The sequence below is a fragment of the Pezoporus occidentalis genome, unplaced genomic scaffold, assembly GCF_034315485.1.
Source record: "Pezoporus occidentalis ecotype Australia unplaced genomic scaffold, CSIRO_AGI_Poc_V1 ctg229, whole genome shotgun sequence".
Lineage (NCBI taxonomy): Eukaryota > Metazoa > Chordata > Aves > Psittaciformes > Psittacidae > Pezoporus > Pezoporus occidentalis.
This window is the reverse complement of record NW_026914169.1, coordinates 729,811-757,646: the sequence shown is the minus strand read 5'-3', so window position 1 is coordinate 757,646 and position 27,836 is coordinate 729,811. Positions and strand designations below refer to the sequence as shown.

General features: G+C 53.8%; 1 protein-coding gene across 6 annotated transcripts; it reads left to right on the top strand.

Annotated features, from left to right (window-relative positions):
* The first annotated feature begins 3 nt into the window (after positions 1–3).
* On the top strand, positions 4–14,481 carry SLC9A5 (solute carrier family 9 member A5). Of its 6 annotated transcripts, none has more exons than XM_062621177.1 (16): positions 4–189; positions 5,159–5,461; positions 6,144–6,307; positions 6,603–6,681; positions 7,082–7,259; positions 7,391–7,611; positions 7,795–7,997; positions 8,674–8,763; positions 8,867–8,937; positions 9,774–9,903; positions 10,119–10,207; positions 10,422–10,548; positions 10,678–10,848; positions 11,718–11,787; positions 12,020–12,151; positions 12,375–14,481. In XM_062621177.1, the coding sequence occupies exons 1-16, from the start codon at positions 57–59 to the stop codon at positions 12,884–12,886; spliced, it is 2,673 nt and encodes an 890-aa protein (XP_062477161.1). In that variant the 5' UTR covers positions 4–56; the 3' UTR covers positions 12,887–14,481. The 6 variants fall into 6 exon arrangements, with proteins under 6 accessions (XP_062477161.1, XP_062477163.1, XP_062477160.1 ...); XM_062621179.1 differs by having other exon boundaries at positions 11,718–11,808; positions 12,435–14,481; XM_062621176.1 differs by having other exon boundaries at positions 11,718–11,808.
* Positions 14,482–27,836: the final 13,355 nt, after the last annotated feature.

The window sequence follows — 27,836 nt, the reverse complement described above, 5'->3', positions numbered from 1 at the left end:
CCGGTACCGCGGCAGAGCGGCGAGGAGCGGCAGGAACGGCGCGGAGGGATGCGGCCATGCAGCCGCAGACGGCCTCCCCTAGTCCCGCCGCCCCGGCGAGCGTTGAGCTGCTGCGGTGGCAGTGGCAGGAAGTGCAGGCGCCCTGCCTGGTGGCCGCCTGGATCCTAGTGGCCAGCCTAGCCAAGATCGGTGAGTGTCCGTGTGTCCTGTCCCCCGTCACCGCTTCCCCAGCTCCCGTCCCCCGGGGCACGGGGAGCTGCTGCGCCCATCGCGGAGAGGGTAGGGTGGGGTACGACATCCCTGTATGCGAAGTGAGGGTGCCACTGCCTCCCAGGGCTGCGTGCCCGGTACGACCCCATGGCTCATCCCCTATCCCCTTCCCTGGGACGAAGTGAAGGCACAGCCAGCGGAACAACACAGGGGCCTGGGCCTGTTTTCCCTGCAATTGACGGATGGATGGGTGGGCACAGAGGGAGGGCTCATGAGAAGAGCTGAGCAGAGATGCCCCCAAAAGGTGTCCCGTGCCCCGGAGGCTGGCACAGCGCATGCTATCAGCTGGGCTGGAGACTGCTTGGTAGCCCCCCCAGCCCCAGGAAGTACACCCAGTGGTGCAGGTGTTGGGCAAGACGTGGCCCCAGCAGCCTGGAGATGGGTTCGTGCCTGTGATCCCCTGCTGTGGGTCACTCCACATTCACATGGCCTCAGACTCTTGTGCTCCCCAGCACCGGACCACGGAGCCAGGGCGGAGGCAAGGAGGAGGAGGAAGGTGCAAGGAGGAGGTGGGTGAGGTGCTGCAGGGCTGTGCCCTCCCCCGCACCCTGGGTGCTGGGGAGGGGATGCCCATGTATGGGTGCTGACCAGGGTCCCCAGAGGGCTGATCCCCAATAGTGCCCCTGTGCTGGGCCCAGGGGATGAGGCCATGTCCTTGAGGCAGGTTTGTTTCCTCCTCGGAGGTCACACTGTGGGCACAGCCCCTGTGGCAGGGGGCACAGGCATCCTCATAGTTTGGAGATGGCTCAAGAAGTGTGGGTTCAGAGTTAGGTGGGGGAGAGTCTGAGCAGTGAGGGACCAGCAATAGGTCTCAGTATGCAGCATTCAGCCTCTGCTGTGAGCACCAGCTGGTCTCTGCCTATCTCCAAGGATCACTGAACCCATGGCCATGGAGCTCGTGCTTCTCTCCTTTCTCGCCTTCTCACAAGGGAGATCTATAGCATCACGAGGAATGAATTAAAGGACGTCGTAGGCTTAAAAATGTAACCCTCTGTCTTCAGCTCTGCCACCTCCGGCTGCTGAGTGCGTCTCTCCTACCTGCAAAAGATGAGAGAGGCGATTCCTTTCAGTGGCTTTTATTTGATTCTCTCAAGCACCTCCCTGGAGCGGCTCCCTGTGTGGGTTTTCCTTGATGTGCTCCCATCATCACCCTTGCCTCGTCCTATCCAGGATGCTGTGCGGGAGCAAGCTGGGGCCATTCCCAAGTCCCCAACCCCGCCATGCTCTTCCAGGCCTGAGGCAAGCTGATGGCCACTGTCATCTGGGAGACACAACCCTGGTGGTCAGTAGCTCTGGGCTGCCTGGCTCAGTACATCCAGTGAGTCCAATGGATACTGGGAGCCTGGAGCTAGGAGCAACATCCACACCTGGGGGCAGGACTGCAAGCAGTCCCATCCAGTAGGTCACTCCACATCCACATGGCCTCAGGATCTCATGCTCCTTGACATGGGACCATGCAGCTGGTGACCCTGGAGGTGGCACACATGGTCCCCAGGGCACACAGGAGGCCAGACAAGGTGGAGCCAGGGGTGAAGGATGCTTTGGAGCAGAGGGGCAGCACCGGCTGCAGCACCATGGACACTGGGCATAGGCTGATGCAGAGGAGCCATTGGAGTTATAGCACTGGGCTGCCAGCTCACAGCCCTGTGACTGCAGAGGAGGAAGCGGCCCTGCGCCTGGGTGATGGGGAAATGACACTGTGGTCTCTGTTCTCCAAGGCAGTCACGATGCCAGGGTGCCCCAAGCCAGCAAACATCCGGGGCAGGGAGAAACTGGCTTGGGTGTTGCCTTCCTGCACAGTGAGGCATCATCCAGGCTTTGCTGCCTTTTCCATCCCTGGTCAGAGCACAGGTCTTCTTGAACAGGTGTGGGGAGAGGGGTGATCAGCATTGCCCCAGACATGCTCCCACAGTTGCCCCTTTGGCAGGACTTTGTCAGAATCATAGAATCCCAGACTGGTTTGTGTTGGAAGGGACCTTAAAGCTCATCCATTTCCAGCCCTCTGCCATGGGCAGGGACACCTTCCACTACACCATGTTGCTCCAAGCCCTGTCCAACCTGGCCTTGAACACCCGATGATGTTCCTTGGTCAGAATTTGGTTACCCTTGAAGTCAAGGGCTGAACTGCCATTGAATTTAAGTGCAGTGGTGGCAACTTTTTCCACCCAGCAGCACCCCATGGGTCACAACCCTCTCCCTTTGCACCATCACCTCTGTCCCCTGGTGCTCATGTCTTGGTTTAGGTGTTTCGCCATTCCCCCAGCATCAGAGGAGCAGAGGCAGGTTTTGAATCCGAGTCTTGCCAATGGCAAATCATTTATTATAAATGCCTGAGAGTAGATTATGGCTCTGAAGTTAATTCACATGTGGCTAAGTTACTGTTGCTGTGGGAACCTTTAATACTGAAATCCTTGACTAGTGTGTGTAAAATTAGAGCTTGTTCTATCTGTCCCTGCTGACTGCTTCCCGCGGCACAAAGGAGCTCGTGTGCTGTTATTCACTTGGGAGGATGGCAGCATTCCTCCTCAGCCAGGGGCTTTGTGAACAAGCAAGGTCTTTCCCATCGATGCTGCTCCCTTCTTTGCCCAAGTTTTTGGCTTGGGGGAAGGAATGATGGATGACAGCCAGGAGCCATGTCCCCATAGCATCTCTGTGGGCTCTCTCAAATCTTTCCAGCCAGGCAGGGCATATCTCTGCAGCATGGAAAGTGCATATGGGTTGCTGGAGCAGGGATCTTGGCAATGATCCCAAGCGTGCAGAAAGAGGCCGGACGCCTTGTTCCTTTCTGGAAAACTTGGGAGCTGTGTTTCTGTGGGCGGGAAGTGATTTTGCAGCATGCTACAGGCACCATGTACCCACCAGCGCTGCCTTTGCCTGGCTTATGTGGGGTGAACAGGGCTTTGCCACAGCTTCTGCAGTCATTTAGCGGGAATTCCGCTGGGCTGGAGCTCAGCCAGCCCTTCTCCGGCCTGTGAGTGGGATGGGAAGGCTGTAGTGTCCATATTGCTCCTGCCTCCATGGCTGGATCACATGAAAGCAGATGGGGGCAAATAGGATGCCCTAGGCTCTGCAGACAACCACAGAGCCATGATGGAGGCTTGGCCATGGGTGCTCTGCAGCTCTTTCCCCTTCAGGTGGTTGCCCCTCTCCTCATGGCTGAGGCAGTGTTCCTGGTGTGTTATGGCAGGGAAGCAGTGCTGGAGCTCACCAGGACAGCACGGACATGGCTCACCATGCCAAGGAGCAGTGCCGGTCACTGGGAAGGTCTCAGCAGGAGGAAAAGCAACCCTTAGCCTGCACATTTGGTGGTGGGCTCAAAGGTGTTGTCTCTAGTTAAGAATCAGATCTCTGAGGTTGAGTTATCTCCTCTTATTCAGTGCTCAGCTGCAGCAAAGGAAAGCAAATCAACTAAGGGATGTTAGGAAAGAAGAAAGGAAGAACAGGAGGTGATGGCCTCAGTTTCCAGGGTGTCTGCATCTCAGGGACTCTGGGACCTGCCCCAGAAAGGATAGAGCAGGGGTGGGGCAGATTCAAAGGGAAAAGTCAAGGGCATGGAAACCTGATGATGAAGTGCTGCTTGTTCCTGGGCTCCTCTCCAGGTCTACGGCACTGGAGACAGGACCCTGGCCTAAGCAGAACTTAAGGTGTGTCCATGGGGGTTCCTAAGGAGGAAAGAAGCCAAGTGACCTCGGGTTGGTGTGTGACCACAGCACAGCTTTCCTTCTGGCAGGATGACTTGGCGCAAGCAACAGGCATCTCTAATCCAGCTAAAGGGCTTTAGGGACTGGGTTTTGGGTTGGCAGCAGGGCTGGGCTTGCAGCCATGTGATGGCTCAGAGGCTGCCATGTTGTCCGTTGTACCTGCTGGCTGCTCAAGGACAGAGGTGGCTCCAGAACCCAATGCCCAAAAGGAAGTTTCTTCATCTGATGACCAAGTCAAGCTAGAGAGGTGGGCTGGATGAATGCAGAACTCAACAATGAGGGGAGCAAAACCACTGTGACCCTTAACAGCCTTGCCCCAAGCACTGCCCTTTGAGGGGTACCAAAAATACACCACCCTACTCTAGGCTGGAGAAATCCTCAGGGGTGGGGGCTTGCCCACCAGAAAGCTGGAATGATTTGTGATTACACGGGATGCCCTGGTCTTGGGGACAAGGCTGCCTGGAGGAACGAGTGCCCTGTGCTGTCTGGTGTGACGTTTTACTGGCTTGTGCCTGAGCTGCAGGCTCACTGCCACATTGCTGATGGATGAATACCGAACATAACCAGCAGGCTTTAAAAATATATCCTGATCTGTGGCATCTTAAGATTTGGTCCAAACCTCATAGGGAATAAACTGATCTCTAGATTTGCAGCTCCTTTGTGCCTGGTTTTTGCATGCACGTAGTTTAGCTGGTGCTGAGGGCATGGAGACTGCCTAGTGCTGCAGTGTTTTGCATGCTGCTCCCCCTGCTTGCTCAGATGGCTGCAAACAAGGTCACCTCATCACCAGGGCTGAGCATCCTCATCTCTGAGTGGGGTAATGTGTCCCGGTGAACCAGGACGTCTCAAACAGCAGCCAGCATTGCTTGTGACACTGTGAACATGCTTGCTGGCTGCTTTGAGTCGTTAAGGGCAAATACCAGAGGCCAAGCAAAGCAAAATTCCTGGCTGCTTGGCTTGATAGACAGTGGCTGAGGAGGAAAGGAAATTCCCAAAAGGTCAGGTACCTGAAATCCTGACCTGGGAGCTAGCTGGAAGGTCTGTGCACACATGGCCACAAAGCTGCCTTAAGCGCTCCCTTGTCCTCCCTGGCGTCTGTTATGTGTCAACCAAGCCTTCTGTGGAGCTTGTGGATCTGAGATGCTCTGTCTGTTTAGCTGATGCTCTCATTCCTCCTTTCCTTCTAGTTTTCCACCTGTCAAGGAAGGTGACGTCCATCGTGCCGGAGAGCTGCCTCCTCATCCTGCTGGGGCTGGGCCTGGGGGGCATTGTGTTGGCTGTGGCAAAGAAAGCTGAGTACCAGCTGGAGCCCAACATGTTCTTCCTCTTCCTTCTGCCCCCCATCGTGCTTGACTCAGGCTACTTCATGCCCAGCCGACTGTTCTTCGACAACATCGGTGCCATCCTCACCTACGCGGTGGTGGGGACCCTCTGGAACTCCTTCACCACTGGCACTGCACTCTGGGGGCTGCATCGGGCCGGGGTTATGGGTGGGTGCACAGGGCTGTTCAGCTTAGACCACATCCCCAACCCAACCAACCATTGCCATCACACAACCCAAAAGATAAGTTGGAGGTGCAAAGTACCCCCAGGTTCAGAGTCCACTGCCTGGCCCTGCCATGGACTCCCAGGAATTATAGCAGGAGCGGGGTCCTGGCATCCCAGGAACAGTGCTCTGGCAAGACTGTCAAGCATGCAGGACAAATGGGTCTGCCTTGGCACTGGGTGACTCATGTCTTTGCTATTTTTGTCCCAGAGTTTGACTAGCTCTGCTGGCTCACTGCTGTGTTCCCTGTCCTTTGCTTGAGCTACTGGCCTTTGGGGGCCTGGGCTGTGTTTTGAGCTCTACTGAGTCCTCAGGAACCACTTGATGCCTGGACCTGAGGTGGGGCTGCTAAGCCTCCTTTGGTCTATACCTACTGAAGGGGCAGCAATGCACCTGGGTGCAAGGGGGACATCCAAGCCCTGCTGCCCTCATGTTGCAGCAAGAATGTGCTTTGCTTGGGAGACCCCAGACATCTGGGAGCACTCCAAGGCTCAGCCCATTGCATCCCAAGGTGGGATGCTGCAGCCAGATGACCAGGAGCAGATGAGGGATTGGCTTGTTTCAGGCTGATGAGAGGGACTCTGGGGCAGATGGTCTGCCTGAACTTGGTCCTTCTGTCCTAGCAGATCCAGGTGTTGAAGCTGGGTTGATGGATTTCCTGCTCTTTGGCAGCCTCATCTCAGCTGTGGACCCTGTGGCAGTGCTGGCTGTCTTTGAAGAGGTCCATGTAAATGAGACCCTCTTCATCATCGTGTTTGGCGAGTCTCTCCTGAATGATGCTGTCACTGTGGTGAGTTGGAGCTTGGGGGACCCTAACGTGGAACCAGGTTTGGGCCAGAGTGCTGGAGCCCCCCAGGATAGGCAGAGGATGCAGGTGACATCCCCAGCTGGGGGCATCCCTATGCTCTCTTGGCCTTTTTTCTCTCCTGTCCCTGTGGGACTTTGCCTGTTGAGATGAGCTGTGTTGCCTGGCAGATTTGGGGTGGGTGAAACCTCTTCTGCAGGGTCCATCCTGCCCATGGGTGCTGTCCCTTTCAAGGCAGGATAATACCCTGCCTTCCCCAAGGCATTTGCCTTGCCTGCAGGTGCTGTACAAGGTCTTCAACTCTTTTGTGGAGCTGGGCCCAGAGCATATCCGTGCCACAGACTACGTGAAGGGGGTAGGTAAGTATGTGCCCCACCAGCCCCTCCATCTTCTCCACCAGTGTGGTAGTGCTGGAGGAAAGCATAGGTGCTGTCCTGCTCTGTGGCAGTGAGCACCACAGCTCTGTCATCTCCATCCCAGTTGTCACATAATCAGAATAATAAAATCATAATCATAGAATCAACCAGGTTGGAAAAAAACCTTCAAGATCATCAAGTCCAACCATTTCCCAGCACTGCCAGGGCCACCAATGAACCGTATCACTAAGGGCCTCATCTACACATCCTGGCTGTCATCATGGGACGCTTTGGTGGGGAGCTGGGTGGGAGCACAAGGGCCAGCCCAGCATGGTGTGGTCATGGGGGCACAGGAGCTGGGCTCAATTGCTTATAGTGCAGATGAGTCTTCTCCCCCCACCAGCTTCCTTCTTCCTGGTGAGCCTGGGGGGCACGGCTGTGGGGCTGCTCTTTGCCTTCCTCCTGGCCCTGATCACACGGTTCACCAAGCACGTGCGCATCATCGAGCCACTCTTCGTTTTCCTCCTGGCCTATGTTGCATACCTTGTTGCTGAGATGGTCTCACTCTCCTCCATCCTGGCGTGAGTTCTGGGGCATCCCATGGAGTGGGGGGTCCAGGAAATTAGGGGTGAAGTGCTGAGCATCAAGAAGTGGTGAGCAGACCCACTCCTTATCCCACCGCAAGGTCATGCCAACTCCTGCCCCTCTGCAGAGTCACCTTCTGTGGGATCTGCTGCAAGAAGTATGTAGAAGCCAATATCTCCCAGAAGTCCCGCACCACAGTCAAGTACACCATGAAGACACTGGCCAGCAGCTCAGAAACCATCATCTTCATGTTTCTGGGCATCTCGGCAGTGGACACCTCCAAATGGGCATGGGACACAGCACTGGTGCTGGGCACCCTGTTCTATATCCTGCTCTTCAGAGCTGTGGGTAAGTCTGCCCCTCAGTGCCTCTGGCCAATAAAAACCCAGCTCTTTTCATATCAAAAAGTGGCATTCCCCAAGAAATGGTGGGATATGAGGCCAGCCATGGTTCCGGGCTGTGGTTTGCCCCATCTCCAGGAGCATCCCAGCATCCCTGCCAGCATCCCAGGCTCTCCTTCTCCTTTCCTAGGTGTTGTCCTGCAGACCTGTGTGCTCAACCGCTTCCGCCTCATTCCTCTGGACAGGATAGACCAAGTGGTCATGTCATATGGTGGCCTCCGCGGGGCCGTGGCCTTTGCCCTGGTCATCCTGCTGGACAGGACAAAGGTGAAAGCCAAGGACTATTTTGTGGCAACGACCATTGTGGTGGTGTTCTTCACTGTCATTGTGCAGGTGAGGATGGGCAGTGTGCCCTTCTCCAGTGCTGCCTTCTTGCCCCAGAGGTGGCCTGGGGTGCCAGGCGGGTGCTTGGGGCCATGTGCTTGGGGCCAGTACTTCTTTGGTTCTCAGTGCCTCTTGACTTCATCCATCACCAGGCTGGTGTGGAGGGCCATGGTGGTGACTGTTGCAATAGTGGGGCCATGCTCCACACTGTTTCCCCATTGGCTTCTTGTTCTGGGGTTGGCTCCAACAACAGCAACAGTGTGTTGAGAATGTTCTCTTTACAATGCTGCTGATGGCCCCTGGCTCTGCAGTCCCTCCACCCTGGGAAGGGGAGACAAAGGGTGGATGGATGCGATCATAGGGGAAAGGGGACTTGACGGGGTACAACATGGTTGCTGCCTTGGACATGGGAGCATCACCGAGGTCCAGGCACAGAGGCTCGGGTTGGTAGGGGTATGTGCTGCTGGCATAGCTGCTGTTCCCAGTCACTTCATAGAATCATAAAATCAACTGAGTTGGAAAAGACCTTTAAGATCATCAAGTCCAACCTTTACCCCAGGACTGCCACTAATCCATGTCCCTTAGTGACATGGTTTAGGGACTTCTTGCCACTTCTGCTTCCCTTGCCCCAGCCACTCACCCTCTTGCCCTCCCAGTCTTTCCCTTGCCTTTTCCTGCATTCCAGGGCCTCACCATCAAACCCCTGGTGACGTGGCTGAAGGTGAAGCGCAGTGACCACCACAAGCCCACGCTGAATGAGGAGCTGCATGAGCACGTAGGTGGTGGTAGTGAAGGCTGCCTGGCTCCCTGTGCTGCGTCAGCACTCCTGGGGCACCTGCAGCCTTGTCACTGCTTTCACCCTCTTCTCCTCACTCAAGGCCTTTGACCACATCATGGCAGCAGTGGAGGATATTGTGGGGCACCATGGCTACCATTACTGGCGGGACAAGTGAGTATCTTACCCAGGATCCTCTGCCGGCCATCAGGTGGAAGAGGGACATAATGCCAGTCATGGGGACATTGCAGGACAGCCTGGCTGTAGGCAGGGCAGTAGGACAAAGAAGGCTGTATGTCCTTCAATCAGTCCATCTGGAAAGGGACCATCTGCCTCCTATTATACAGCAGACCGAAGTATCTAAAGCACCCTAGAGAGAGGTCAGGCAGGTGGACCTAGGGATGCTGCAGGAGCTGGCATTGCTTGCCTGTGCTGGAGCTACTGGGGAGGCATGGGGTGTCTGTGGTGGTGGCAGTCATAGAATGGTTTGGGTTGGAAGAGACTTTAAAGGTCATCCAGTTCCTGCCGTGGGCAGGAACCATCTACTAGACCCGGTTGCTTCAAGTCCTGTCCAGCCTGGCCTTGAACACTGCTAGGGATGGGGCATGGGGCATGGGGCTATGGCCCAGTGACTCTCCATGGGTGGGGAGCTGGGTACTGAGGAGGGACTGGCCCTGTTAAGTCCTGGGCAGTGTTTATCTGCAGCACAGCAACAGGAACAGGTTGAGAAAAGCCTGTTTCCTGGAGGGGAAGGGCTCCAGCTGGGCAGCTGTTGGCCCCAGTTCCACTCCCACAGACCCACTTGTCTCTGACTTCCCCTTGGACAGAGATGAAGGGTCAGCATGTCCCCTGTGCTGCTGTTCTCCCTGGCAGTGTGTCCCTGGGCAGAGCCAGGTCCTGTGTGTGCAGCCTGCTTTCAGCATGCTTTGAACAAGTCAACCTTACAGGGCAGGGGTCCCTAGCTGTGGTACCCCTGAGCGCTAATCACCCATGTCTTCATCTTATGGCAGGTGGGAACAGTTTGACAAGAAGTACCTGAGCCAGCTCCTGATGCGGAAATCTGCCTACAGGCTGCGGGATGAGATCTGGGATGTTTACTACAAGCTAAACATCCGTGATGCTATCAGCTTTGTTGACCAGGTATCAAGCTGAACATCCATGTTGCTATCAGCTTCCCCACCAGGGGCATATGGGGGGGACCGGGTGGTGGGATGGCCCCAACAGGAGCTGGTGGCCTGGGGTGGTGGCTCCATCATGTATGGCTACACATGTACCCGCAGGACAGGCAGTGGGGAACCCCCAGACCAGTGAGGTCCTTGCTGCTCTGCTGCCAGCTTTGCCCTCTCATCTCCCAGGGTGGACATGCATTCTCTGCTGCCAAGCTGGCACTGCCCTCAATGCCCAGCCGCACGTCCATTTCGGAGTCATCAGTCACAAACCTCCTGTGAGTACAAGCATCCCCCCAAGCCCCTGGGCAGACCTCGCTGGACTCCTGCATCTTCCCTTTTACGTGGGGATGTGTTGTGCCAGGGCTGGCAGAGGGCTGATAGGATGGGGGCATGTAGCCCAGTCCCACCAACTCCATCTATCTCCACCTTCATTTCAACCTCAATCTCCATCTCCGCTCCACCTCTATCTCCACCTCCATCTCCCCCCAGGAGGGAGAGTGGGAGTGGTGCGTGCCTGGACATGCAGGTGATTGACACTGTGCGGAGCCGGCGGGACAAGGAGGATGCTGCCATGCACCACGTGCTGCGAGGGAACCTGTACAAGCCACGCCGGCGGGTGAGTGCTCCTTCGCCGTGGCGTGCAGCTGACCCTGAGGGTAGCAGCACCCACAAGAGGAGCAGGGATGGAGGATGCTCTGTGGGGCCAGCTGCTCACCCTGTGTCTCTTTGCCTCTCCCTCGGCCAGTACAAGGCCAGCTACAGCCGTCACTTCATCTCTCCAGATAAACAAGAGCGCCAAGACAAAGAAATCTTCCGTCAGAACATGAGGAGGCGCCTGGAGACCTTCAAGTCCACAAAGCACAACATCTGCTTCTCCAAGAGTAAGGCCAGGCTGAAGGAAAAGGGCAGGAAAAAGGCAAGCACTCCACAGCGTCCTGCTCCTTTCCTAGCTCTGAGATTTGGCCTCCCCCAGGATGCAGACAGTGGGGTGTAGGTGAGGTGCTGAAGGGCATCAGCAGCTGCAGAAACAGTGGGGAAAGCTGCTAATCTCATTTTAGTCCTGCATATCACAGAATCACAGCCTCATTTGAGTTGGAAGGGAGCTTAAAGCTCATCCAGTTCCAACCCCCTGCCATGGACAGGGACATCTTCCACTACACCACGTTGCTCCAAGCCCTGTCCAACCTGACCTTGAACACTGCCAGGGATGGAGCAGCCAATCTCCCCTCTGTCAGGTTAAAGCCATTCCCCCTTGTTCTGTCCCTACAGACCCTTGTCCAAAGCCCCTCTCCAGGTTTCTTGTGGCCCCTTTAGGCACTGGAGCTGCTCTAAGGTCTCCTCGGAGCCTTCTCTGGGCTGAAGAAGCCCAGCTCTCTCAGCCTGTCATATGCTCTTTGTGAGCACGTGGGTGTTACATGTCCATGTGTCCTCACCATCCCAGCACTGCTGTGGTGTGGCTTTTCCCTGGGCAAAGCAGTCCCAAGCCCTGAGGAAGCCCCATATTTGTTTTCCAAGAGCACTCAGCATAAAGTAGCCTGGACATCACTGCAGATCCAGGCCCCGTGGCTTAAATTGAGCCTTAGGTATCTTCTCTCATTTGGAGGTTTTGAAGCCATTGAAACTGAGCTGTTTGTTGGAGGGCTATGAAGATGCAATGCCTAAGGGCTAGGAATCTGGCTGGGGTGGGAAGCTGGGTCCCTGGGGTTACCCTATCTTGCAGGGCCATCTGGGCTGGGGTTAGGGGTTTGCTTGGGCAGGTCCCAGATGGTCCCTCTTCCTTCACAGAAGAACATCTCTGTGACGAGAGAGGCTCCCAATGACAAGATGCACAGAAATGTCCCCTGGCAGGATGCTGGTGAGGCGGGTGGCAGGCAAGGTCTGCAAGTCCTGCATGGGGACCTGGTGGGGTGGGGTGGCGTGAGATGGGATAGGATAGGATGGGAGCAGCCCCCTGTGCCTTCCTACTGCCAGCATGGTGGCACAACAGCACAAGTGGTTGTACTAGCACCAAGTCCTTCTCCCATGGGTGCAGTCCTCCCCTACACGGTGCTCCAGCCTCCAAAGCAACTCCCTCCATCTGGCTGCAGCTCCTGTCCTGGTGATGATCAGCTCCGAGGAGGAGGAGAGCGATGGCTCAGAGACGGAGAGAGAAGATGATGAAGGGATTGTGTTCATTGCTCGAGCCACCGATGATGTCCTGCAGGGAAAGACAGCTTCTGGTAGGCACTGGTGCTCCCATGCCAGGGCAGCTGCCATTAAGGTAACTTGTCCTTCCTGGGCCACTAAATTGCTTTGGCCTGGGCAAACCCAAAGTCAGCAGAGCATGAATGGGAGAATCCCTGTTCTCTGTGGCTCTGGAGTCATGGCAGAACCTCCCTGATGGCTCCTGCATGCCTGGGCCAGCTGACCATTTGGTAGTGGTTGGTTCTGCAATACTTGCAGAGCCTGAGGAGGAACCAAGAGCTGTGCAAAATCTCACTGTCACTCCTTCTGCACCCCCAGACAGCCTGTATGTCTGCCCCAGCCCCTGCATCATCCCTCCGTCACCCACCTTGGCAGAGAAGGAGCTGCCATGGAAAGGAGACCAGGCTGGTCTGGCTGTTTACATCTCCTCGGAGACCACCAAAATCGTGCCAGTGGATATGCAGAAGGCGTGGAACCAAAGCATCTCCTCCCTGGAGAGCATTGCTTCCCCGCCAGGCATCGAGAGTGGACCTCAGCACAAGAGGTTTGCCTGCCCTGTTCTGGAGGAGCAACTCCAGTCTGCGAGCCAAGTCATGCTGGAGCAGAGCTCCTGCTTCCAGTTCCCCAGCCATGTCTCTAAGAATGGGCGGTCACAGAGTGACAGCAACCCCAGTGGTGCAGAGCAGCAGGAAATGCAGCCTTTTATGGCCACAGAGAAGCAGGGCAGGGTGCTGCCAACCACGGAGCCCAGGGGGCTGATGCTCAACTGAGTGAGCCACCTCTGAGGGCACACTGTGGATGGTGAAAGGAATGAGGGCTGTGGCCATTCTGCTGTCTTGAGTTGTAAAGCTTGTGTATCTCCATAAACCAGGAGTGGCAGAAGAATCCACTACTCCTCCCAGAGCTGCACTGCAGGGTGGGCTTTGCCTATGCACTTACTGATACAAACTAGTCGATAACTGGGATTTCTGCTGCAACAGCAGGTACCAGCCTCCATTCACCCAGACCCCAAACCTCATTTTTCCTCTCAGGATATGTATCTCTGCAGCTGGGAGGGCAGAGATGTTCCTCCCAGGGCTGGGATCCCAAGGGGACTCTATCCTGTAGTGGCTGTGCTGCCCTGGGGTGTGTGGGTGCTGGTTAATGGGTTGCGGCTGCTCACGGGTGTAGAAGCATGGTGGAGCTGATTTCCAACCTGCTGTGAGTAGACCTCTGGGGAGAGCCCTGGGAGCTGTGCTGGTACGTGCAGCCCATTCACACCCAGTGGTGGGCTGTTGACTTTAAAGTGGCTACAGTGCTGGCTCCTCACAGCATGCATGGATGCACCTGGAAGGTCAGAGATGGGCTTCTTGCCATGGCAGCTCTGCGTTCCTGGGTTATGGAGGTATCACAGAGGCAAGGACATGACCTTCTCAGGACTGGGTGCAGCTCTTCTGGGCTCTGCCTCCACGAGGAGCTCGACTAGTGAACCTGTATGCTAGGGCCCCTCCAGCAGCCAACCTGCTGTGCCAGCCTCATGCCTGTGGCCTGGATGTGTTCCCAAAAATGCCATGTTCAGCTTTCAGACTGGTAGGGGGCAGCTGCCCTGTATAGCAACCTTGGTATTCATCCTGCCCACATCCCAGTCTCTCCAGTTGCCTGGGGCTCATCAGCTGGTAGAGCTGGTCATGGGGCAAGGATTGAAGAAGCAGCAGATATGAATGTACATCAGCAACAGGGGTGATAGGTGAGAACCAAGTGCATCTTCAAGGTCTGTTGCCACCACCTCCCAGCCACCCTTGGGCCCTCCTGAGAGGCTGGTAAGATACGGTGGCAACAGCCCTGGTGTCACCCCAAAGACCAAGAATTGCTCCCCAAAAGCTGCTCTGCATGCAAAAGCTCAGCACAGAAGCTGGGTACTGGCTCCTCTGAAGGAAGAATGGGGATTTGGGCTGGTAATGCCCCAGAGCAGGTAAATAACTGCCTGTTCCAGCTACAGGGGTGTGCTGGGACAGCAGGTGACACTTGGGGATACTTGGATGTACTGGGTGAGTGAGCCCAGTGTGGAGCAGGCAAGCTGGTGGTACCCCCTGGTGCTGTCAGCAAGGCTCAACAAAGGCTATTATTGTGCTTGGTACCTGTTCCACTGGATGAGCATGAAGTTTTTAAAAGGTTTTTATATAGTTTTGCATTTCTGGTATGCCTTATTCTGGTTTTGATTGCTGATATTGGGCCATACTAAATCCCTAGCTGAGTCAGTGTTTTCTGTAGCCATGGGCACCCTGGATGACTCAAGACTTAATCTCTTATTTGCAAGAATATTGTTTTAATGTGAAAATATATGCAGAGTATTTTGTAATGTTCAATAAAGCTGAGTTGGAGCAGATATCGTGGTCTGATTTCTCTGCTTTCTGGGAACCTCTGCATGTCCTGGTTGCTGCAGATTCTGATTTGGTTCTCCCTCTATTCCTCTCCGCCTGAGGCCACAGCCCCCTCTCAGACTCACTGTGCCTAACTGGGTTTCCTAGTTTTGAGGATGTTTGTGGAAAATGTGAAATTCTTTCCAAACAGAAGCTTGCCTGTAGCTGTTATTAGGCCAGGCTGTGGGGAGCAGCCAGCAAGAGGCCAGCAGGGCACTACAACTCCAGTGTTGTACACAGCACCAGAGTGACGGGAGCCCACATCATCCCATGTCCATACTTCCTCTACCTTTGCCAAACATGTGGTTCAAATGGGTCTGTTTCAGAGCATCCTGCATTGGATGTGCAATGTGGTGGCATTGCACTTCGTTCCATCTGCTGGCTTCGCTTCTCCTCAGGGAGACTTGATTCACAAGGTAGGTGCGTGGTTTGTGTTCAAGATGTGTGGTTTGTGTTCAATCTAGCATCTACCATCACCCACAGGTCCTTTTTGGCAAGGTCTCTATAAGGCTACTAGCACTCAGAGCTTTGCACTGGTCCCTCTGGAAGCTGCTGCCTTGCGTTCCACTGACTAGCAATGCTGGCCAAGCTATGCTCTGTGTGCTGGACCTCAGTGCCAGTATTCCCTGCAGAGACGATTGCCTTGGCAGTGCACCAGGTTGTGTTGACCAGGTTGTTTTCCTGGAAGTGGTGAGTCTCTGGCATTCAGCCCCTCAGAAAAGTAGTCATCTCAGCTTCAGGAAACACTGGGACTGGTTGATGCTGTTCTACACAGTTATCTGAACCTAGCAGCTAATGTGTGTGCAGGCCACTAGCCAGCAGCTTGGAACCCCCTGTTCCCATCCTCAGCCCCAGCCTTGCTGTGGCCAGAGATGGTGGTTCCTACTACACCTTTCCCCACGGGGTTCTGTCAGTTTTCATTCTCATACTCCATTCTCTGTATTTCACTTTACAGGGAGATAGCAGCAGCATTGTGCCTGCACAGGGCTGCTGTGATCCTTCCAGCTTAGCACAGAGCCATCTCTTTCAGCCTAAAAATACTCAAGTGCTTCAGTGGAAAAACACACGAACCATGACAAACCACGAACACATGAGCCCAAACCTCTGTTCCTCCAGAAGAGAGAAAAGCATAACCAAAGGAGCTGCTTCTCATGTAACCCAGAACTTGCAACCCTCTCACTGTTACTATAAGCAACTCCATCCCTGGCTATCGCAGACCTGTCATTTTGCATGCCGGCTTCTCCTTAGAGCCTGCAATTAAATCTGCACAGTTCCTCCACAGCTCCAATGCTCAGCTCCTCCAGTTTGTCCATGGTACCAGTACTTGTAAAGTCAGCAGGGGATGTAAGGCGGTTCTGGTAACAGGGGCATCAGCTGGATGGAAGAGCCAAGCTGTGGGCGACAGCTTCGTGTTGGCCATCTCTGAAGTCAGGTAAGCAACAGCATTGTGCAGTCATCTTTAAATTGCCACCTCACCACTGCACAACATGTGTTAGAGCATCAGGTGGATTCTAGGCTGGTAGGGGCTCAGGAAGTCTGTGGTCCAACCCTGGCTCCACACAGGGCTGGCGGCAAAACTACAGCAGGTAGCTCAGAGCCCTGTCCCATTGGGTTTGAAAAATTCCTGAAGGTAGAAATGTCACCACCTCCTGTCCCAGAGCCGCACCATGGCTACACCACTCTTTTGCAGAATTATTTTTTCCTTCACAGCCAGTCATTCAGAAACATGCAGCCAAATGCTCACTCCTGCCCTTCTTCCTTCCCCCACTCCCAGAGGGATGGGGATGAGAACAGAAAGAATGTAACTCCCACGGGTTGAGGTAAGAACAGTCTGGTAACTGAAGTATAACACAAAACCACTACTGATACTACCAATAATAATAATGATAAGGGGAATAACAATGGGAGAGAAAACAACTGCTGATCACCCACCAACCAATACCCAGCCCAGTCCGAACAACGACCTGGGTCTTCCAGGTGACTCCCCCCATTTTATATACTGGACATGATGTACTGTGGCATGGAATACCCCTTTGGCTAGTTTGGGTGAGGGGTCCTGTCTGCTTCCTCCTGACTTCCCCTCCTACCTGGCAGAGCATGAGACTCAGAAAGTTCTTGGTCAGAGTAAACATTACTGAGCAACACCTAAAAACATCGGTGTTAGCAGCGTTGTTCCCAGGCTGAAAGTCAAAAACACAGCACTGTACCAGCTACTAAGAAGGAGAAAAATGACTGCTACTGCTGAACCCAGGGCTGTCCAGCAAGCATTTCCCCTGGTGCAGTTTGTCCCTGTTGCCTCTTGCTCTTCCAAGTGTGTTTCTGAGAAAGAGTTGGGCTCTGGTTTCTCTGTGCCCCCTTGTAGGTAGTTCCTCTCTTTGCCTTGTCTTCTTAAATCTGGTTGTCTCTAATGCAGGTGTAGATGTAGATCATAGAATCATAGCATAGTTATGGTTGGAAAGGTCCTTAAGATCATCCTGTTCTACCCCCACTGCCATGGGCAGAGACACCTTACACTAGACCATGCATGAGCTACCCAAGGCTCTGTCCAACCTGGCTTTGAACACTGCCAGGGATAGAGCATTCAAGACTGCTCTGGGCAACCTGTGCCAGTGCCTCACCACCCTCACAGTAAAGAACTTTTTCCTTTTATCTAAACTGAACTTCCCCTGTTTAAGTTTAAGCCAATTACTCCTATCACTACAGTCCCTGATGTAGATGTAGATGTAAATGTAGATATAGCTATCCATCTTCTTGTGGAGCTAATACCCAGTTGTGTCCCACAGGTACAAAGTCAAGAGGATAATCATTTCTTTGAACCTGCTAGCTTCACATTCTCCATTGCAGCATGGTGATGTTGACTCATGGGCAGTCTCGTGTGCTTTTTCATTCTGCTCTATTTCTGGAGCACTTCTGATGCCCTTGCGTGATGTTTTCACAATGGCCTATACATGCACAAGCAGTGGGAAGCTGGTGAATGGGAGCCCAGCTTCCCACCTCCCACTTGGTCCTAGGCACTAGCAAGCACAAAGCATGGCAAGGGCTTTGACCACACTCTCGTTTTCATGGAGAACAGCGGGAAGACAAACGCAGGAAAATTCTGGAAAGTTGTTTGGTCTAGTATGTGGTAAGCATATTTTGGAGACATATCAGTTTGTTCTTTGCTCCTGCTCAACTGTTCATGCATCTGTCTCACCTGAGTCACATGCATCACACTAGCATCTCTTGTCAATCCTTCTGCATTTGGCTTCTTGATCTTCTCACATGAAGCAGCCATCCCTGCTTTCACTGGAAGCCTCCTCTGCCTATTAGTGGAGGGAATGAGCCTGGAGAAGAGAAGGCTGCACAGAGACCTCATAGCATCCTTCCAGTATCTGAAGGGGCCCTACAAGGATGCTGGACAGGGACTCTTCACCAGGGACTGTAGTGACAGCACAAGGGGGAATGGGTTCAAGGAGGGGAGATTTAGGTTAGATATAAGGAAGAAATTCTTCACTGTGAGGGTTCTGAGGCCCTGGCACAGGTTGTCCAGAGAAGCTGTGTCTGCCTTATACCTAGCAGTGTTTAAGGCTATGTTGAATGGGGCTTGGAGCAACGTGGCATAGTGGAAGGTGTTCGTGCTCATGTCGGGATGCAACTGGATGAGCTTTAAGGACCTTTCTAACCCAAACCAGGCTGTGGTTATATGAGGCTCTGATTTTGACTCCAGCATTACCTCTGGAGGAGTGGGAGCCAGCCTGGCCTTGGCCTGCCCTGCTGCACTGCCTGGTGAAGCCATGCAGAAGTTGCTCTGCTGATGCGATACAAGCTGTCTGGGGCTGTGCAGCGAGTGGCTGGTGATGGAGCTGGGATAAGTTGGCAGCTGGGGTGGATAATGAGGAACAGATTTGTGCTGGGCAGTGGTTCTCATGCTGCATTCCAGGGCAGAGCAGCCAGGATGGGAAAGCCTTTGTGCTTCGTGCTGCATCCCTCCAGCACATGTGGGGCCAGCCTCTCAGCTCTCCACTGACTCCTCGCCATCAGCCGGTGGTGAGTGTCCCCGGGCTCCCTGCAGAGCTGGGCACACTTCTCCAGTGGCTGTGCCACCACGCCAGGCTGCCTGGGAGGCTCTCCTTGCACCCTGGAACAAGCTGCAGCATGGGCTAGCTGAGGACAGACAAGATCAAGTGGGATCTTTGGGTCAGCAGGAGCTGGGTGTGGTGATCCACAACTCCCTTCATGCTTTGGATTTCCCTGCTTTTGCCTGGAGGAGCAAACACGGCTGTGGGATTCCCTGTGTGGCCAGGCTGCTGCTCCTGGGGATTCCTGCAGAACAGCCAGGATGGATGTGAGCATGCTGGGGGCTTTGGTTTTATAAGTACCCCAGATCCTAGAGCTGTGATCCTCCCCACAGCCAAACAGAGCTGTTCCTCACAGCCCTGAGGAAGCCAAAGATTCCTGAAGAAGCCACCTGAGCGCCTCTCACCTCGCCTTCTCCTAGCATCTGCTGCCCCGCAGCAAGGCTGACCTGAAGGTAAATGGAACCTGTGGCAGGTTAGTTGGAGAGGGAGGGTGCTGAGGACACTTGGGATGTGGCTGTGAGCCCAATTGGTCTGATACCTACCTCAGACCACAGGCTGTACTTAGCTGCAGGCAGCTGGTGAAAAGGGCTTGGAAAGGCAGTGGGGTTGAAGTCAGAGAGACAGTTACAGCTTTGCTCTGGATCCTGGGGGAAAGTTGGCTTCTGGACTATGCATATCGGGGCCTCGCCATATGTGTGTCCCCGGTGGCTCTGTGGCTCTGAGGCTCTCGCAGGTAGACGGATGAATGGTGGGTTCAGACCTGCCCTGGGAGCTCTCTTCTAGGCATGTCTGGTGCTGAGACCACACGAGCATCTCTTATGCTGGGGTCAGCCCCTTCAGGTTTCTCATGATGTTTTGGGTGCTGACTGCTTTCTCAGAAAGCTCCATCTCCCAGCACTGGGATATTCTCATCTACCTCCTACGCGCATGTAGATGCACATATTTTCAGTAGGCATCCCTCCCCTCTCCTATTTGTGGAGAAAGCCAGCAAAAGCTTTGGAAAGGCACCCCAGAAAGATGACAAAAATAAAGAAAATTATGAAGGCCAAGATCTATTATGTTTTCACATGTCGTGGTGCAGGGATGGCTGATAGGAGCTGGTGGTGAAGAAGCTGGCAAACACCAGCCTATGTTTGCTGGGACATAAGGAAGAAGTTCTTCCCTGTGAGGGTGCTGAGGCCCTGGCACAGGTTGCCCAGAGAAGCTGTGGCTGCCCCATCCCTGGCAGTGTTCAAGGCCAGGTTGGACGGGGCTTGGAGCAACCTGGTCTAGTGGAAGGTGTCCCTGCCTGTGGCAGGGGGGTTGGAACTGGATGAGTTTCAAGGTCCCTTCCAGTTCAAACCATTCTATGTTCCTGAGGGATGGTTCTTGAACTTGCCAAGAAAAGCTGCCTGGAGGTTGATGCCTGGGATCCTGTTTCAGCAGGTGGGTGAGGTAAATGTCAGGGCTGCTTCTGCAAGGAAGGATAAATCCTCGTGTGCTTTCTCAGCTGCACAAGGACCATGTGTACTCACATCCCAGAGGTGCTTCAGACAGGCAGTGCTCTGAAGGAGATGTGGTTTTGGGTACTTTTAGAGCTAGGGAGGCTTTGTGGTGAGCTGCAAAACTAAAGGTGTCCTCGGATCTCCGGTAGTGTCACCATCATCTCTCGAACACCGTGGCTCAGCCCACCACTGACAGTGAAGGATGCTGCAGCGTCTTTGGTTTGGCTTTGTTTTAACTGCTCTAGTGGAAGGTGTCCCTGCCTGTGGTAGGGGGTTGGAACTGGATGAGCTTTAAGGTCCTTTCCAACCCAAACCAGTCTGGGATCCTGTGATTCTCTGACTGAGGGAGCTCCTCAGCCAGGCCCCTGCTGGGTAGTCAATGGGTGATTCGCACCAGGCTAACTCTGATCTTCGTTTTCTCCTGCTGGGGAACAGTCAGAATTATGATGTTTAGTTTTTTTACTCTCCTACCAACCAACCAACCAACCAACCAAACAAACAAACAAACAAAAACCCCAACAAAACCCACCAAAAAAACCAGCTTTTGAAGTCAACAGTAAATCAGGTCCCACCGAAGGCTGCCCCACACCTCAGCCACCGCCTCAGGAGACGGGGGCTGCGGGGAGCCCCGCGCGGCCGGCAGAGGGCGCGCCGCACCGAGGCCTGCCCACCGCCAAACCGGCTCCCTCGCTCCCCAGAGGGCCCAGGCAGCCCCCAGGAGTGCGGCGGAGCACGGCGAAGAGTGCCCGGGCCTGCGGTTCCACCGGGGTGGTTCGGTGAGGAAAATAAACCCCATTATCACTTTTTCTGGAGCCAGGCTGAGAGAGCTGGGCTGGTTCAGCCTGGAGAAGAGAAGGATCCTTAAGGGGAGACCTTAGAGCAGCTCCAGTGCCTAAAGGGGATACAAGAGACTTGGAGAGGGGCTTTGGACAAGGGCCTGTAGGGACAGGACAAGGGGGAATGGCTTTAACCTGACAGAGGGAAGATTCAGGCTGGATGTGAGGAAGAAATTTTATACATTGGGGTGGTAAAACGTTGGCTCAGGTTGCCCAGAGAGGTGGTGGATGCCTCATCCCTGGAGACATCCCAAGCCAGGTTGCGCGTGGCTCTGGGCAGCTTGGTCTGGATTAAGGTGTCCCTGCTCCCTGCAGGGCATGGGACTAGATGAGCTTTGAAGGTCCATTCCAACCCAAATAATTCTATGATTCTGTGTATCACTGAATCACAGAATCATCAGGGATGGAAGGAACCTCTGGATATCATCCAGTTCAACCCCCTGCTAAGGCAGGGCTGCCTAGAGAAGGTCACACAGGAACCAGGAGGGTTTTGAATGTCTCAAAGAGGGAGACTCCACAACCCCCTTGGGCAGCCTGTTCCAGGGCTCTGCCACCCTCAAAGGAAGTTGTTCTTCCTAATGTTGAGGTGAAACTTCTGTATCAGTTTATGCTCCTTGTCGTGTCCCTGGGCACCACTGAAAAGAGTCTGGCACCATCCTCCTGGCACCCACCTTTCAGGTACTGGTCTTCATTAATGAGATCCCCTTTGTCTGCTCTGCTCTAGACTGAACACACCCAGCTCCTGCAGTCTGGTTCTAAGAGAGCAGACTCCAGACCCCGTGTTATCCCTGTGCTAGTTTCAGGTCTCTTTCTCTGTGCCTGGGGAGCAGCGGTGTGTGTGTTGAGTTGCTCCTTTAGCTTCCCACCACTCTCTTCTCGGTTGTGCTGTGCAGGCAGCTGCCTGCCCCTGCCTGTTGACAGCCCCCACTGCTCAACCCAGTGTTCCTGGGGAGCCTCCAGCTCTGCCTCAGGTGCCTTCACTTCAGCCAGTGGGGAACACAGGCAGGGGCTGCCTTGTTAGGGACAAAGCACTGCCCAAACCCAATGCCTGTTTTAAAGTAAAAAATACCAAACCAGCAAAGAACACACACTTGGAATGTATGCACGCAGCAGTGTGGAGGAAGCCCCTTCCTGGACTCAGAGGGCTGAGGACTCCTAGCTCTGGCTGGGCTGCTGAACTCCCTCTGCTCCCAGGGATAGCTGGAATATCAATCCCACAGTTCTTGACCTGTTTATCCCATTATTGCCAAGCTCCTCCACAGGCAGGGGTTCCCATATTAACAACTGGGCCACTTCGGGTTCCATGAATGCTAAAGGGATGTAAGCCTCCTGGTCCCTTCATATAGTGGCTTCATTGCTGGTCTTACCCTGTCTTGATCTGGGAGCAGAGATCCCTTTGCAAGGAGGAAGAGAACAGCAGCAGTGATGGAAGAAAAGGGTGAGAGGAAAGCAGGAGAGACTGATGATGAGGAGCCATGAGCCCTCTGCCCTCTCCTATCTGAAGAGGAAGCTGCTCATCTCCTGTAGGAGACACATTGTTATTGCTGCTGGCGGGATTGAATCATGCTATTTCCTGCTGGTGCCCTGGCACCATGGAGAGGAAGTGCCCATCCTATCTGGCACTATGGTCACAGCATCCCTGTCATGTGCCCCTGCCTGGTACAGGGTCCTCTCCCTCCAACCTGCACTGGGAATGAAGGGTCCCTGGTGTAGCACCCATGATCCACATCACACCACCTGCTTTGGGAACGGCTCTGTGTTCCTGCCTGGCACCCTTGCTGTAGGCATTCCCTGAGGTTCACTCCTCTAATTGCCAGCTACGCATGTCCCATGGCAGACTGCTTCTATCCCCATCAAACCAGCCCTTCCCAGTGGCATCTGAGGACCCTCCCTATCACCTTCTGTGCTCTGGATCAGTACAGCTGGCTCCAGACTCCCCTGGGGAGAAGACCCTGTCCCCAAACTGCTGTTTGCCTCCTGCAGAGTGACTTGAACCTCAGCCTGTAGCCTTGTAGAGCTGCTCTGTTGAGACTGCGATGGAGGAATCAGATCTTTCCCCTTTGCTACCAGTTGTAAAAGGCTGGAGGGGTGGATCTGGAGGCAGGTCTCTCCTGTACCACAGGATACCACTGCCCAGCTCTGAGCAGGTTACTCTTCCAATGCTGGAAATATCAACAGGATTGAGAGTACTTTGAAAAGCACCCAAAGGACCCACAGTGGGACTGCCTGAGTTCAGTGGGCACCACAGCCCAGCTGCTACAGACAACAGGATTGCTGGTCCCAGGGAACGCCCATGTGGCTGTATAAATTTCATGTGGGACTGCATGCCCTCATGGTACTGCACCTTGGGGCTATTGTTCTGCCCCACTCAGTGTTGAGCTAACCCAGCTGCTGTTCTGCCTGCAGGAGCGAACTGCAGGCAGGTGAGAGCTTTCCTTCTCTCTGGAGAGGCTCTGCCATGGGAGAATGGTTTGCAGGATCTGCTGGGATCTGCTGGGCAGAGGCTCTGCAAGTACTGGCTGTAAGTGTGGGGTCTGTGAAGGGCTGGGGGAGCTGGATGGGGTTGGCAGAGCTTGTGCTCAGGGGGAATAGCAGTCCTAGGGGTGAGAGCTCCTGGAGAAGAGTGCAGGAGGTGCTGTGTTTTCTGGCTGCCATCCCAGGTAGGGCCTGGCTCTATAAAATTGTGGGACAGAGGCTGCAGTCAGTGGTTGGAAGTGGGGTCCCCTCCCTGGAGTGGGATAGTTAAAGCTGTCAGATCTCCCTCCTAGCAGGGCACAGTCAGGTTTAGGTTGCTATTGTGAAGAGAAGGGATGGGTCTCCAGCTCAGAAATGTGTCCCAGCCCTTGGTTGGTAGTGGTTGGTGCTTAGTATCTACTTGGGGTGTCCATGGAAGGTTGCATCTGCTTCCCCTGGTGTGGCTGCTGGTTGCTTAGGTGCGAGCTGCGCACAAAGCAGTGACACAGGTCAGGGCTCCTGTTGGTGCAGTGATGGGGGGGGTGTGGGGGGGGTGGGTGTCTGTCATTGCAACCCTTGCTCTGTCAAGCAGACCAGAAAAGAGTGCTCCTCTGGCAGCTGAGAGGTGAGGATGGCATTTGTGGTAGTCAGGAGACCCTCTGCCCCACATCCCCTGTGCAGGCGGGAGATGGCTGCTGGGCTGGGGCAGGAAGGGTGTAGGTGCCCACTAGCATGTCTAGCTCAGAAGTGAGTGTACTGTCTGAGTACACTAAACATGTGCTGTGGGAGTAAATAGCATGGAGCATCACTGCCAGAAGGGAAGGTAAACAGATGACTGGCTTGTGCCGTTAAAGATGTGGGATCTGGAGAGAGATGGGTCAGTTTCAGGCTGCTCTTCAGCAAAAGCCTGGCTGTTCTTTTGTTCAGAGGTGGTGTTGAGTTTTGAAGCAGCAGTCCTGAAACCATAGCTGGACTAAGGCAAGAGCACTTTTCCCTCAGGAAAGGCAGGCAGTGCCTGAACTGCAGGGAGGCAAGCAAGCAGGTCCTGTTAAAGTATTTTAGTTCTATTTTCTAGGTTTGCATCCATGAAGGCTTGATCCTGCCTGGCTCTGTGTCTTACAGGTCTCTGTTCCAGGCTCCTGGGGGATTTGGGGTCTTCTGCCAACCAGACAGTGGGATGCTGAGACCCAGACCCACATAGGGGAGTCCACCACAGCTAGAAAACCTCTTGGGGGATGTGTGTGCTATAGAGAAAATGTGCCTATTGGTAGGGTGCCCGACTGGGGCGGGAGGCCTAGATTCCATCCAAGCCCTGCTCCTACCTGTACTGGCTGTGTTCATGACCTTCATATAAGGAGAGGACATTAGCCCAAAGTTGACAGAGCCCAAAGCTGCCCAGCCTGAGACAAGTGACTTGGATATGTGCAGAAGCAGGACTGTGTCCTGCAGGCTTTGGCAGTGATGCCAGTGCTGGGCTGTTTCTGAGCTGAGATCCAGGGCACTTGGGGATGCCTGGAGCAGGCATTAGACAAGCGAGTGCTCTGCATGTATGGAGAGCAGCTGGCTTGTCTGGGAGGACACTGTATGTCATCAAAGTGTGCCTTTGGAGCTGCGCAGAGAAGCTGTAAGGCTGGCATTGCCCTGCTTGGACTGCTTTCCTGTGGGACTGTGCACTGTGTGCTTGTACATGTGCTGCAGCAGGCCTGATGGGCAGTTGCTTTGTTACTTTTGTTTTTTTTTTCAATCCCCCCAGTGGCACACATGCATTTGAGAGCCCAAAGTGGGACCTTCCTGCCTTCTATACCTGTAAAACGTCTGGAAAGCCTCCTGATGGTTAAGGGCGCGTCAGGTTTGCACATGGCACTGAACATCTTGAAGCATAGTTAGGGACCAAGTAATTGAGTTGCTCCTGTTGCTTCAATCGGTGAGCATGACCAGCTGTTGTTGTGCAGCCCCTCCTCCAGTCCTTCTGGGAAATGACACCACGATTATATTTCTGGCTTAAGACATTTTTTCCCCTAATCAGCCTGGGCCTCACAAAGAGGTTGCCACTTAGCAGTAATTACTTGCTTTAGAAGCTGAATGTCTCCTGAGGATTGCAAGTAGGGGATTATCAAATTAATTGGTTAAACCAAGATGTGCTTTTGTGAAGCCAAGGCCTGCTTTAAACCTTTCTTTCAGATCACAAGTAAACATTACTAAACTGCATACAACCTGCTCTTGTCCTCCTCATAGGGAGAGAACTAGTTCTGTACTGAAACATTGTTTGAAGGGCTGCTTGCAGCTACACTTGCTGCAGCACTTGTTTGCTTCAAACAGGTTTTGCCAAAGAAAAGCAAGACCTGTCTCTGGTCTTTAGGTGCCTGCTTGTGCTGAGTGGGGTCTAACGCTGCTTCTTGGTGGCTTCCCATGTTTTTATAAGCTGCCAAGTGGAAAGGGAATGGGGTTCACAGTGGGTAGCTTGGTGGGATTGTAAGGTACAGTTCTTGAATTTACAGTTTCAGGGCACAGCTTAATCAGATGTGACATCTGCGTAACCATGTGTGTGGACACGGGGGCTGGTGGAAAGGATGATGAGGAGGTGCCTTTGAAGTAGATTTAGAGAAATCCACTGATGAGTGGGTGAGCAGAGGCCATAGGTCCTGGACTGCTGCTCTGCCAATGCCTTCTCCGAGGCTCTCCTTCCCCTTAGCAGTCCCTATGGCCATAGGAGTGTCTGTGTGGTGTGCTGAAGACCACACCAGTGATCATGCTAAACTAACATGGAGTGCGTGGGGCTGTTTTCTTAAGAGCTGTTGTCTGCTGTAAGTGCAGTTGTCTAGCTAGCATGTGTATTCCACAACTTCCCCTAGGTCAGAAGATGTCCTTATCTGGCATCTAAAACATCTGTTTTGTCTTGTTTCCAGCACAGCAGAGTCCTATTCATAAAAACATTAAGCTCTCCCTGCTTTGCACAACTGAAGATAAGCAGAACAGATGCACAGGCAGAGGTCCTTTCCCTGCCTCCAGCCTCTGCCTCTGCTCTCTCCCTGCCCTGATGGGGCTCTAGGCTGTGATACTGCTTCAGCAGCTCTGCAAACCAGATGCAACACAGGGGAAAGGGGATGGGGAAGAAAGAGATGAAGGTCTGAAGTTATAACCCACGAAATTTCAGAACAGTTGGTGTTCCAACTTTAATCCCTCAAATCTGGGGAGGTCCCACAGGCTTCAAAGTTTGTCTCCCCATCCATCTTGATGTTGGCCTTTGCTGCCTTTTGCCATATTTTACCTTGGGGACAGGTTGTGCTTAGCAGTATTGAGCTGCTGCTGGAGGCAGGTACCAGAGCAGTACCCTCAGTGCCCATCATTTGCCCATCAGTCCATGCACAGGACCTGGTTCTGCTGTGTGGGTAGCTGCTCTCTGCCTGCAGAGCTGGATGACGACAGCCTTTTGCAATGGCTTCAGCAATTAAACCAAGCCCAAGGAAAGCACTGGCCTTGTGCGAGAGCAAGGAGCTGCCCCTGCGAGGAGACAGTGCGAGACTGTGTTGGGGAACAAGTGCGGCATTGTTGTCAGGCTCAGTCAAGAGGGGCTTTTGAACACCCACTGAAGTGCTGGCTACAGCTGTCTCCCATGTGCTTGTGCAGGAAATGGCTCTACAATGCAGGAGAGGAGGGAAAGGCCACTTTGCAATGGGAAAAAAAGAAAAGCTCTATATGAGAGTAAACAGCAGTGAGATGTTCTCCTAAGCACAGCACCACAGCACAGGAAATCACGTCACTGTCTCTGACTGGCATGGGGGTGAGCCTAGCTTGGGCTGTCCAGGTTGGAGATCCTTGATAGGGAAAGGTGGTCCTGAGCTTCAAGTGCTGTGCAGCAAAGGGAGGAGGATGAGGTTAGGCTCTAAGCTGCTCTTGTGATAGACAGCCTTTTCCCTCTCTGCTTGTATAAATGTAGGTCTACAACCACCAACTTTCCTGCATTGTCCTATGTGGTGTTGGCTTGGGAACTTGTGGAGAGCTTTTAGTTATCATCTGCACAACTGAGCTAGCTGCTGCGCTGCAAAAAAATATGTGCTAATGGTTATATAGTTTGAGTAGGATGCAGATAGTGAGTGTTGGCTGTGTCTCTGGTCACAGAGGTGAAAAATGCGATTGGAACAAGCTATGGGTTCTGTGTGCTTATGTGGTGTCCCTCCCATCTGTTATGGGGATGCTGCAAACTCCTACACCAGCCCCTGAAAGTGCCTCTTTTTCTGGCCATCAAAGAGCTGGAATTAGGCAGCTTGATGGTATTTTAACCTACTAACTCAACTAAAGGAGATGGCAAGCTTGTTCTCCCAGACACCCCTTGAAAGGATGAGGAAAGCCAAAAGTTGTTCTCACCCTGGAGCTGCTGCCAGAGGTCTGGGTGCAGGAGACCTAACTGGTTTGGTAGCAGCATGAGAGCAGATTCTCTGCTCCGTCCCATTCATCCCACAGGCTCTTGGGTTGCCCCAGCCCAACCTGG